At 44.8% G+C, this 12,706-nt stretch overlaps 2 protein-coding genes across 2 annotated transcripts; one reads left to right on the top strand and one right to left on the bottom strand.

The window, feature by feature from the left end:
• Positions 1-7,074: 7,074 nt before the first annotated feature.
• On the bottom strand, positions 7,075-8,125 carry LOC6589663. Its single transcript, XM_002014263.2, has 2 exons — positions 7,604-8,125; positions 7,075-7,544 (listed from the first exon to the last, which is right to left on the bottom strand). Exons 1-2 carry the CDS (start codon positions 8,123-8,125, stop codon positions 7,215-7,217), a joined length of 852 nt encoding a protein of 283 aa, XP_002014299.2. The 3' UTR covers positions 7,075-7,214.
• Positions 8,126-8,468: 343 nt separating this feature from the next.
• On the top strand, positions 8,469-9,762 carry LOC6589664 (ribose-phosphate pyrophosphokinase 2). The gene has a single exon (XM_002014264.2). The coding sequence runs from the start codon at positions 8,602-8,604 to the stop codon at positions 9,709-9,711; it is 1,110 nt and encodes a 369-aa protein (XP_002014300.1). The 5' UTR covers positions 8,469-8,601; the 3' UTR covers positions 9,712-9,762.
• Positions 9,763-12,706: the final 2,944 nt, after the last annotated feature.

Below are 12,706 nucleotides of genomic sequence, written 5' to 3'. Positions count from 1 at the left end.
CTCAATGATGAGTTAGTTGGCAGAGAATCCTTAGTGCTTTCAGCTGAAAAGAATCAGCTTTGTCGAGCTATGCAAGGCTCTCGACGGAACTAAATTATCAGTAAATTAAATCTCAGAAGCGTTTCCCCCTGGCCTACGAGCATGAACATGCAGTCAGATTGTATTGTTTAAAAATACCACGTACTCGGAGAGCACAGGGCAATATTTGCAACCAATGTATTCTTCATCCGGGTCCAGTCGAAGTTTTGCCACTTCCTTCCTGTCTAATGTGGATATCCTGCAACCCTTCTACTCGGGCGGGTACCATCCTTACATTCCGAAACAGTCTGGTTGTTTTTTTGTATCTAATAAGTAAACAAAGCAGAGAGGCTAGATACAAAAGTCTTGTCATCCTGTAATGGGAACGATGAGTTTCGAGTACTGCCCAGAATGGACCTCCTTTCGGCTGGAGATGGCAGCCCGTGTTTCGGCTCGTCTGTACTTCCTTTTCAGGGATTGTAAATCTGAAATTTCCATTTGCACAACTGAATGAATCCAGCATTGCCAACTGTCTTATGTTTTCATTAAACGTGGCCGCATGCCGTCACATTTCCCATTTGCTCTTTTTCACTTTCCCGGGGCTCGATTTGGTCGACAACAAGAACCAGAACAGCCACAACGAAGTTTCCATTGTTTACCATTTTTGCCGGATGACTAGTCAGCTCACAAATATGTATATTTTTCGTTTGGACAGTATGCATTTCTGTTTAAAATTTGGTGTTGTACGAATGAGACAGCTGTATATACTGCTTCATTTTTAATTTATTTTATTAATTTCTAGAGTTTTATACGTACATATGTACATATATGTATCAATTTGCAGGCCATTGAAGACGCTAGCTTAGAATTCTTTACGCAAAGAAGGACAATGTTCAGACACCATTAAGTAAACAAGTGTTAAGTGTTAGTGTTGTGTGGCTCATGAGTGAGTGAACAAAAAAGAGTTGTTCACTTAAGTGAGCAACTGAACATGTTCCTTCCAAATTGTTCTTTGTTGTTCACTTGTTCATTTTTGCTCACTTTTTCTCTACTCTACTCGCAATTTTTTTTTCTTTAGTTTTAAATGTTTGATTAAAATTGAACGTATTTTATTTGTGTCAAAATCTGTGTTGCTTAGTGATCTGTGCGTGAACAGTGAGCAGGTGAGCAGCTGAGCAATCTAGGTGAGCAAGATAGCAATCTAGGTGAACAAGTGAGCAAGTGAGCAATCTAAGTGAGCAAGTGAGCAATACGAGTGAGTTGACCCAAAATGAGCAATGTTTACCCAACACTAATATGTGTGTATGTCCGTCCGTCCGTTAAAGGATAACCTGTTCCAGGATACCTCGTGAAAAAGCACGTCATATGAATTAAAGCTGGAACTGGCACTTTTCCAGCCACTTGCGAAAGGTTCGACTTGTATTCTACATACCTTACATTTAAATTGAAGATTCTACTCAATTTTCTTTCGTTACATGTACCCGTCTCTTTTGTATATACCTCCTTTTAGCGGTTCTGCGAAGTAGTTGGGGTTGTAAGTATTGTCCTGTGGCAAGAGTCCTTCAACAGGCACCAACACGAATCATCGTTTAGTGCTCCCTAGTTTTGTTTCGCCTCTGAGGCAGGACGGTGTGGAGCCATTACATTAATTAAATTATATCTGTATGACCCCGTCCCCAATCTTAAAATCCAATACACTTAATGCATCTGTCAACACAGCAGTCGCAAAAAGTGTGTACAAAATGTTCAAAAGCGAAATCACGTACTTAAAGGCAATAAGCATTTTTATATCCAGCCACGTGGGTCCTGCCGTCAAAACTTCGGCACGGGACGAGTACTCCCCCCCCTCCCCCAGCACTCCACTCCCAGCACAAACAGATTTCTATTAAAACGCAAATTTCAACAGATTAACACACAGCCGGCAGAGAGGGGGTCCCGCCCGGACAGGCGCGTGTCATTTTCCGTGCAACAATTTGAAACTTTTATAGAGTTTTCGGCGGCCACAGAATCCATCGATGCCTCTGGACAAGTTTGGGAACACGTTAAACTTTTTACGACTTTTCTAGATGAGCATTTGAGTGCCCAAAATGTATGCCCGACTTCTTTTGCCGAAGATACTCGTAATGCAGTCAGGAAACGGGAACCGGGAAACGGGAATCAGGAATCAGGAATCAGGACACAGAAGTCAGGAGTCGACGGATAATGAAATTAAAGGCAGCAGCTGCTGCTAATTAACTCCGCCAGTTAAGCCGTGGGGCAGCGCGCCAGTTTATAAATTCAAGTTAAAAAAGTAATAAAGCATTTCTGCTGATTGAAAAACACTCTGAGGCTACGGCTCAGCCTTCATCGCATATTTATAGACTCTGGCCTCCACACACTAGTAGATTTCACGTGCTTTTTATACAATAAATATTTAAATGCCAACTTGGCGTAAGCGAAGCTAAACTTAAGTAGGACCGCACATCTGGCATGAATAAATAGAATGCCTGCCCCTTTTTGCCAAAGTAAGTCGAAAAGGTGAGATCCCTCAGAGAGCAGAAAGGGCGCAAGGGAGCTTAACGTTTGAGGTCTTCCGAGCGAGAAAAACCCCTTTAAATGGAGCGTAAATTGAAATTTTGGTGCCGCTCTGGACCTGCAACCTGCCACTGCGATTCCCAGCCTGCATTGGATTCTGCAGGCAAAATGCAATTAAAGTGCGGCGAGCGAATTTTGCGACGATTCCCGTGTAACAGTTCGGGTTTGAGTTCAAGGCATCCCGACCAGGGCTTGTGTGCCGGCTGAGCTCTTGTACCACTTTTATTTAACTAGGCTAAGCGGCTTTGCCAGACAAACTTTTCCATACCAAAATCCGCTCGACTTTTGGATAAGTCTAGAGCGCCCGCTCCCCCGCTCGCCCGCGCGCCTTCTTTTATCACCCCGTGACCATGTCCTCGTACTGGTATGTATGTCTGGATGTTTGTGCGAATCGTTACTTAATATGGCCAAGACACTCTTTAAGTTTGAAACAGTCGCCTGTCAGCTCCATACTTTGGTTTGCTTTGGAGACTTTATACGAGTGTGTGCCAAAACCTTTTGATCCCCTATGCTGTGCCTCCCCCCCATTGGCAGGAAATCATTTATGATTTCTCCCAATGAAAATGCAAAGTTATGCATAAAATTAATACTAATCTACCTGTAATGTTGTCAGTATCTTTAGCTTTCATGCATTTTCCTCAGTTGTCGATTGGGCTTCTGCCTGGGATTTTTCCACTTGCAGCACTTGCCAAACGATTAGCGTAGGTTGCCAGACATGTCGAATCTTTTACTTTCTAAATGATTTAATGTACATTTAATTACAATTTATTGATAAGCACATATGTATGTATGCCGAATCGGTTGAACTCTGGTGGATCGGTTGATAATCACATATTTGTTTAAAAATATTTAATCTTCATTTATTCACCATAATCAAAAGGGAATGTTTATCGGCCCCACAACGAATCCTAAACAAATGAAAAACTCATTTCTGTGTGGGACCAACAACCGAAGCCAGCCACAAAGACTAGCCGCATAATTTGCTAATGTGCCTATGCATGTGCCACACAAAGCCGGGCTCCAGCGGGGAAGCCCAACTGCGTCAAATCTTTTGTACGTTTTCCCGTGTAATTTATTTGACAGTTTGACAATTTGAAAAAAAAAAAAACACCACGCTAAACAGCAGAAGAACGACCTGGAAAAGCGTGTGCAAACGGCCGCGGGCATACAAAGGTTCCGGCTCGACGATGACGTCGCAACAGTGGCAGCGTCAGGCGGCAGGCGGCAGGCGGAAGGCGGAAGGCGGGGCTCGCCTCTCGGACCACTGCAAGGCGCTAATGTTGAATTAAACGAGCTCTGACAGCGGCATAAACAAGAGGCGAGCCGCGCCAGGGGCCGCCCAGCTTCCCCCCGAAGGCCGGCAGGCAGTTCCACCCAGGATTCCGCACAGGACCTGGATTTATATGCCACACATTTACATTTACGTACGAGGATGTGGATGTGGATGTGGATGTGCCCATGCATATTTATGATAAATTGTCGCTGGTGGCAACGTGTCGCTGACATTTTGGTGCCTAAAAAAGTACACACACCGAGAACAGTCCCAATGAAAGAAAAACTCCGCCGAAGTCAAAGTCAGCATGAATGTTTTTCGCGAAATTTTAATAACTTGGCGACTGGCATTATTATTGAATTGGTGAAAATCGAAAATGACTTTGTAATACGAAAAAAGAAGCGAAAAATAAGTGAAATACGAGAAATACGAGCATTCGAAACGACTTTTTATAAAGCTGAAAAGCCATTTAATGTCGCGCCGCAAAAATAAGCCAGCAGTGGGGCTTATTGGAAAATTCTTAAAAGGAAACAAAGAGAAGGCAAAAATACAGAACTCCAATGAGAGAAAGACCATGCCCAGTCGCCGCGTCTCTAAGCTTTATTGTCTCTGTCTCCGTCTCTGTCTCCGTCTCTGTCTCTGACTCTGTCTCTGCCTCTGCATCTGCCATTTGCACACGTTTAAATCTCTGGTCGCACTTAACCTGTTAGCTGTCTCTCTCCCTCTCCCACTCTCTCCTTCTCCGTCTCTCAGTGTGCGTGTGCATAAGTGTTCAAATGTAGTCGTAAAAGCGCTTTTACGTAATGCGACGATGTCGCTGAGGCCGAGATGATGATGGTCCCAAATGAATACCGTACGTGTGTTTCAGCCTTGAAGGGAAATCTACCAGCCGCATCTATTTCGTCCCTGCGCAGATGCTGGGAAACAGTTAAAGTTAAAACCACTTGCGTACAGAGTCTGAGGGATTAGACGAGGGGCACAAATACTCAAAATTGTAAAGTATGGGCTCCGTGGAAACTTTCTTACGGGTATGTGCTTTTCAAGAGCTCTTCACCCGATTTTCTTCAGGCATGTTCTGGGAACCAGTTTCGCTGAAGTCGTTTTATCGAAATATGTACTGAGACTGGTACTGGATAAACCCAAATTAGGGGTATTATCTTAGGCATTTTTATTCGAGTGACAGTTCTAGTTTGGAAGTTTGATATTTATCCAATATACATTTCTTTTAAATATGGAAAGTGTAACTACGACATGCTCACACGCACATTTTCCTTATCTTGTTGAAAAAACCTTCGAGGAAGTGTGCCGGTGGCAGGCAACGATTTGTTTTCACTTTCGACCAAGTGCACATGAGTATGTGTACGAATCAAAAGCAGAGGTCTTAGGGAACTGTCAGTGAAGGAACTAAAGAGAATTCCTCAGTATTAGATTAAGTTTACGGCTCGATTTTTTGTAGGGTATCCCTAAGGTAGGTCTATTCCACCAAATCACAATGTCAAAGTGTGCATATACTGAAATTTCATTCAATATCATTTTGATTATGCTCGCATTCTGTATAGTTCAATGAAACATTGAAAATCCATTAAAAAGAACCATGTCCGATCACCAAATGGTTTCTGCCTATACATTTTTAATAAATCGCGGTCCATCATCGGTTTTTTTTTATGTTTTGTTTTAGCATAGGCGCGTATATTGAATATTTACTAATAGTTTTTATTTGAGGCGTAGTTGTTGGCCTCCTCTATTCTGTACAAGGAAGTAATACCAATGTATGAGCCACTAAAAGTATTCCCGTTTCCTTTCAGCTGCCAACTGGTACTCCCATTCAGCTGCCTGTTTGAACGGGCTGAGCAAATTAATTATACACATACGTTTGGTTAAGTTTGTTTGACTAATAAAAGGTATATTTGATTGCAGTCTTATCTGAGCAGCCGCTCCAGGTCAGGCTCCAGTTAAATGCCATGTCCTTTGGTTTGTTTAAAGGCCTGAAACAGGATGAGCGGCTGAGGAAGTCAGTGACATGCAGCAGCATTACATACTAGACAAATATACATATTACCTAGTTTACTTGAGCAAATACAGGCTGGACTGGGGCCCACATTACTAGCAAACCGCACACACACAGCATTTTAATTAAAGACATTTCCATGTCCTCTATATGGTCATCTGCTTGTGCGAATTTCTTGAGAACTACATACATCCATAGGTGTTTGAAGGTTTTTAGGTCGCTGAAAAGCACTCAAATTTGTGGAAGAACGGCTTTCACCTGAGTAGATCTTTTTGTAACCCGAAAGAGGGTAATTGGTCAGTATTGGCCAAATTGGTTCGTATCGCTCAGAAGGCCACAGACTCAGCCGAACCATCCCTTTGTCTGGATGGTCTATTCTATTGTAGATACGCTTTCGGACCATTCGCTGCATCTTTCAGTCTTTATTCCTGTATACCGTTGAAAGAGTTTCCCAAAATAAATTTCATCGGATTATCTGCTTCTATCTGGCCTTGCCCTCTTATTTGTTTGTCGCACTGTCAATTACTTTCACCGTTTGTGTCAATACGACGGGCTGCAAGTGCTTTTCAATTAAGAGAGACGCATTGCGGGCTGGCAAAACAAAAATGCACATCGCATTCGCTGGCTTTCGTCACTCCTGACGGGGCACGGCGCAACGCTTGGGCGGTCGGCACTCAGGAGCCCAAGACCCGGCGCCCACATGTCGTGGGCTTCGTTGGAGACAGTGGCATCCTGCTGGACCTGGGAGCCCAGCCCCCTCGCCGCGCTTATGCAAATGGGTTTTGAGTCAAGAGCGAAGGTCACTGCGTCCTTTGCGGTTCTTAAATGCACGTCGTGCTGGTCGCGCCTCGCGCCTTTCCCACTGCGGGCTCTGTGTCCCCACCCAGAACTCATTAATGACAGTGTTTCCTTTTAAGCCGGCAAGGAAGGAGAGGACCCTGCGTTTTCTTAGTTTTTTTGTATCCTGAAATTTAACGGCATTACATCCCCAAGCTAGTTTCAATTTCCTTTTCAGGGTAGAGGGAGGATTAAATGCTGGGTAAAGGCGCTTAAGCGCAACTCGAGACTTTTTAATAATTTACGCCGAGGAAGCACGAATCTGAGAACCCTTGGAGTGGCGACCCTGCCGCCGCCACATGGAGGGCTAGGCGTGCAAATAGAGATAGAGAGAAATAAAAATAAATATTAGCCGAAGGGAAAGTGTTTCTCATCAGAATTTATGTAAATCTCTCAGATGTTCAAGAACCAACGGTACCGGTCAAAAAGAGGAAAGAGTAGCACAGCAGGCATAGATCTCGGTAAGACCTGACGACTTTCACATCTCAATCCGAGGGAAAACATTTACAGGACATAGGCGGAGGTTTTGGTTTTGGTGTGGCGGTAGTTTCCCATCTGCTCCTTTGTTTCCGGAGCTCTGGACAGGTACCTATCCAGCGACCACTTGCCGGCACCCAGCTGCGAGAGAAGCAGGAATCCACCAATTTTACAGAACAGTAGGCTCAAATGCTCCAACGACAGGAGCGCATCATTCCAGCCCCACAGGAACCAAAAGTGTGGGCTCAGCACGTCATGATAGAGTATGACTAGGGCAGTCAGGTATGCGGCAGCTCTGCACTTGATCCCCAAGACCAAGGCACTTAGGAGAGCGAGAGAGAGGGAGCTTGAGATGGGCTGAAACGGAATGTCACGTATAGTGCTATTGTCGGAACCTCGATTGAAGCCGAACTTACATTAATTATCTCCTCCAGCCAGGATATATAGATACTGGATAGGCCAATTCTTGCCGCCAACAACAGGAAGTCGCACTTCTTGAGAGCCAACCTTGGCCATTCCTTCCTGTCTCGGAGATAGACTCTAGTGGCCAGAAGAACTAGTAGAGAGCCCACATCGAGGCAGTCGTTGAGGAGAGAGTGATACACATGAATCCACATAGTGAAGAGCAGTCGGTGAATCACTCTCCCTATCAGCAGCATTATTACACCAGTCTCTTCTTTGCCCCGCACCAGGATCTGTGCAACGGCCGCAGAGGTCAGTAGAGCATCAAAAGCCGTATAGATGTAGCCAAACACATCCGCGACATCCAGAACCACAGCCTTTTCGACGCTCACAAGTCGGTAATTCATTAGCGTGGCCAACGCGCCCATGCAGTGGTATGACATAATTAAATATGGCACTAGCCCCAATACCCATGATTGGATCTTGTAGTGCAGCGCCTTGACCGCCAGAATTCCTTCGCAGGCAATTCGAAACATAATATTTTAGACGTGCGACGAAGGAAGTTTGAATTTGAAATACACAATAAATTGTAGTAGAGCAGGGATCGTTATAACGTATAAGTCCCGGCAAGCTCACACAAGCCCTATGTGTCACCTTTCTAATGCTCTCCTTATAATCCCATTTGGGTGTACACCTCCAATCGTTCCCCATTTAATCAGTGCAGTACCGCACCTTGAGCAGCCTCAGGGCATTATAATATGCCTAATTGTAGGGGGCCTGGCCAACAGGAGGCCAACAGCTTAGTGATGTGTTGAGCCGCGGTCAGGCAAATCAATCGTTCGACCAATTATCTCAAATTTTGCAGACGCCCAGGGCGGCCCGCAGCTCTCACATTAACGATTGCGCCTGAATCCAAGCAGGCGAGGGTTCAGCTCCAATCTGGCTACAGGACTTCAAAATTTCTCGCTTCTACAAAATTTATGTACTGGATATTTCCACTCCTGGTAATTTAATGCACCGCCTGGTGGTGGTGTCGGGCTCATCGCACTGCGACTTTGCAGATGTGGTGGCCGAGAGCTTGGGGCTCAGCCTGCATCCAGTGCTGCGCGCGAAGTTCCCCAATGGAGAGATACGGTTCGAGCTGCTCGAGTCGGTGCGGGGAGCGGATGTCTACATAGTTCAGACCAGCTGCGAGCCGGTCAACGACATGCTGATGGAGCTTCTGGTTATGGTGCAGGCCTGTCGCTATGCCTCGGCCAACACGATTACGGCGGTGATGCCACTATTTCCATACTCGCGGCAGGACAAAATGGACTCGTGGAAGCAGCCCATAACGGCCAAGCTAGTAGCCAACATGCTCTCTGTGGCCGGGGTCAATCGGGTCCTGACCATGCAACTGCACAACGCCCAGCTGCAGGGATTTTTTGACATACCCTGCGACAACCTGCAATCCGATATTGCCATCGAATCGTGGATTAAACGCTTTATCCCCGACTACGCGGAGCTGGTGATTGTCGGCGCAGACAAAGGAGCGGTGAAAACGGCCACCCACATCAGCCACAAGTTGGGCACTCACGTGGCACTGTTCCACAAGCAGAGGCGGGTGGCCAGCGAGGTGCACGACATGATACTGGTTGGGAGCGTTCGGGGCAAGGTCGTTGTGGTTGTGGACGATCTAGCGGACACCAGTAACACCCTATGCCTAGCCGCTGAGCGCTTGAACGAGGCCGGAGCGGCGAGAATCTACGCAGTCGTCACTCACGGCGTATTTTCGGGCCAGGCCCAGCAGAAGCTCAGTGAATCGCTGTTCGAGCTGGTCGTCTGCACGAATACCGTTCCCCAGCCCGCAGAAGTGGCCAAGAATCCAAGGTTCCACATCATTGATGTCTCCAATATCTTTGCTAAGTGCATTTGGAACATGCACGACAGTACTAGTGTTGAGAATGCCTTTCTATCGGAATCCAGCCTGCTGAACTGGCGTTTGTCACATAAGAAAGACGCCGATAGTGTCTCTAAGAGCTTCACGGAAGATGAGGGTGATAGGCTTTCGCAAAACGAGGGTTGCACCAATCAAAAGTCCACTCAAACCATAAAGAAAGATGTAAAGGGGCAGGAGAATTGATTTTGATTCAAATAAAGGTGCAGTACGTGCGTTTTTTCAGGTTATAGTCAATATCATAGTGTTTATTTCCCACACCACCCTCCTCCCGCCCTGCCTGTGTGGCAAACTGACCCTTCAACAGTTTATAGTATAAACAGGTCCTTGCCTCTTGAGGCATCTACCATTGTAAACAGTTCAATGCCTCGATAATCTCGCAAAGACTTCAGGATTGAGGACCAAACACCATTCATAAAGTGTTCAAATTTACTTTGCCACTTGATGGACTTCTCAACTTGACATCAATGGAGTCGGGTTCCTGCAAACGACTTGGTATCCGTATTAATGCCAGTGACTGTCAGCTTCTTCTGCTTCTTCTGACATTTTGCAATTTATCTGCTTACACAGCAGAAATTAATGCCACAAGTGGAAAACATTAAAGCCTGTAAAAAGCTTGAGGTAAAATGCAAACAAAAGGGAGAACATCACGAAAGGAAAATAGAAAACAGAGGAGGGAAAATGGGCCAATGCTGTTGACATCCAAGCGGATTTTTCCATGCCTTTTGATGTCCCTAAAAAAAATACACAAACAGAGCCCAGTGGCGTGAATAGCTAAATAAAAAGAGCTCTGAGACTATATGTATGTAGACTATTATACGAGTAGGAGAGTCCACATACTCGTAGTCAATAGATTGGAACGTCCAATGAGAAGTAATCAAGGAATAGACGATTCTCCATGTGCAAAATGATCCAAGCCTCAAATTCGGGTATGGACTTTGACAACTGGAGTATACTGAAACTATATCCTCGAGTCTTAACTGTATCGAATCGGCGAGGCGCCATTAACAGTAATGACTACAGAGAGGTCACGCCTCTCGGGACCTTTACAAGGAATGAACTACAGGACAAAACAGTGGCCAGGCCGCGCCTATTAGCTTTTTATTTTCCTCTTATAAGAAGACCAGTTTTCAAAGCCATTTAAAAGAGGCGAGACGAGACACACGGTGGAGCGGGCGGTTCTCCACCCTTTACTGCTGACAAGGAATTGGTATAGAAAATCTTCCATCGAATTCTGTATATAATAGATAAATTCTCGTTAAACAAACAATCTTGTTCCTTTACAGAGTTGTACTTGTGTTTTGCACGACAATCAAATCAGCGGCAAGCCCTTGGGGCATGAGAGAACTGAAGGAGAAGAGATTCCGACAAGGGCGAGGAGCAGACACGATTCGTTGACTTTGTTACAAATAATTTAAATCTATGTCAACAATTGGAACGCAACGCCATAATAATTCATTTGTTCCTTTCGTCACAGCTTCGTGACGGCTAATCAGCAGGACACCAGGGCGCTTGACGGCGCGGCAAAGAGGCAGACAGACAGTGGGGCAGAGGAGCAGACAGACAATGGCCCAAAATGGCCATTTTGTAGGATGGCATGGCGTCATGGCTGCCCGACTCCCGACTTCCGCTGGAAATGAGTTTTGTTCTGATTTAGCTGGTCTTCCCTTTTGTGGTTGAATTAAACATAATCATTTCGGTTCCCTCTTATGAGTATTCAATTTTGCGGTCCTTATCGCATTGAACATTAAGTTTAATTTGATTTGATGTCACGCTTTTTGCTGTGTGCACATGCGCGACGCCATCGCAATTGTTTTGCCTTTTTTCGTCGCGATAAAATCGCTGTAATTTTATTAGTTTTCGTTTTTATTAACAATAATTTCTGATGCTGTTCGGACTTCGGCCTTCCCTGCCTTGCCTGCCTTCTGTGCAATTATTGAGTTTATTTTTCACACACACACAAGCATGTACATATGTATGTATGTATATTTGCTATTTGCATAGCCATAAAGTAGATTTATTGTTGTCGCTTGATTGGAGGCTCGGATACTGGACATTATCATTATGGGGGCCATTGATATGCGTGCGATTATGAATTCAATTAATATGACACATTTTGTGGAAATTATAGGTTTTTTTGTTAAAGTTTTGAATAATAAAACTCTATTTTCGGTGTTTACTAATCTGGATGCTGGATTAATTGGGTTTTAAGTGTACTTTAATAAGTCGATAAATAAATTATACACACAGGTTACAATTTATAATGTTTGTGGGGCAAATCAGTCCGCCACAAAGCGAAGGTCATTGCTCCACACGAATTCTGGCTCTCTTCATTTCTGGCCAAAATTCAAAGGTCAGCACCAGCTTCCTGGTCTGAGTGCTATCTTCGAGGCTTCGACGCCGATGCACTTTGAATGGGAGAATAAAACTTGTCACACTTCTCAAAAGAAGAAAGCACTTTCCTCTAAGCCTGAAGAACAACAACTTCCTGAGGATGTACCGACTGGCTGGGCATGTGTGTGGTGGGATTTGGTAGGAAGCCACAGAGAGCAACAGAGTCTGTAGCGATAACAGAGCAAGTAGAGCAACAGAGTCTGTAGCGATAACAGAGCAAGTAACAGAGAGAGAGACTAGAAGCGGCCGTCGAGCAAAGAGAAGAGAGAACACAGCCTCAACGATCGACGCCATTTGATTCGGTGCCAAAGTCTCACTCAGCCACACGCAAATCACGAGCGCAATTATTTGTATTAATCTAATCATAATGTAATGTAATCATAACTAATCTTAGAGAATATTCATAAATAAAGACTAATTATAGTAAAACCTGGCGTCCTGGACTAAAGTATAACTACGGAAAACCCGGGGCCACCTGTGCATACTCGAACTTTGATTCTTGCCATGCGCTTGTCTAAACTTATTCACTGTCCGCCGTTACTCTTAGCCTGGTTTAGTCAGAAATAAATTAAATCTGTACCGGGGCGTCTGAACTTTGCTTCGGGAGATATTAATCCATGGCAAAACAAAGCCCCGAATCGGTGACGTGACTCCTTGCAAATGGAAATGGAAATTCATGGATGGGAAAAATCCTGCACAGTTTTTGTTGTCAATTTGCTTGTGAAACCTGCGCAGATGTCAAAAGAATAATGAGACAGGAATTGGGTTTAAAATGCGAAAATTCAAG

Source organism: Drosophila persimilis, unplaced genomic scaffold, assembly GCF_003286085.1.
Source record: "Drosophila persimilis strain 14011-0111.01,24,50 unplaced genomic scaffold, DperRS2 tig00000191-arrow-pilon, whole genome shotgun sequence".
Classification (NCBI taxonomy): Eukaryota; Metazoa; Arthropoda; class Insecta; order Diptera; family Drosophilidae; genus Drosophila; species Drosophila persimilis.
Note: the sequence above shows the minus strand (reverse complement) of the source record. Positions and strands in the feature narration are given on the sequence as shown.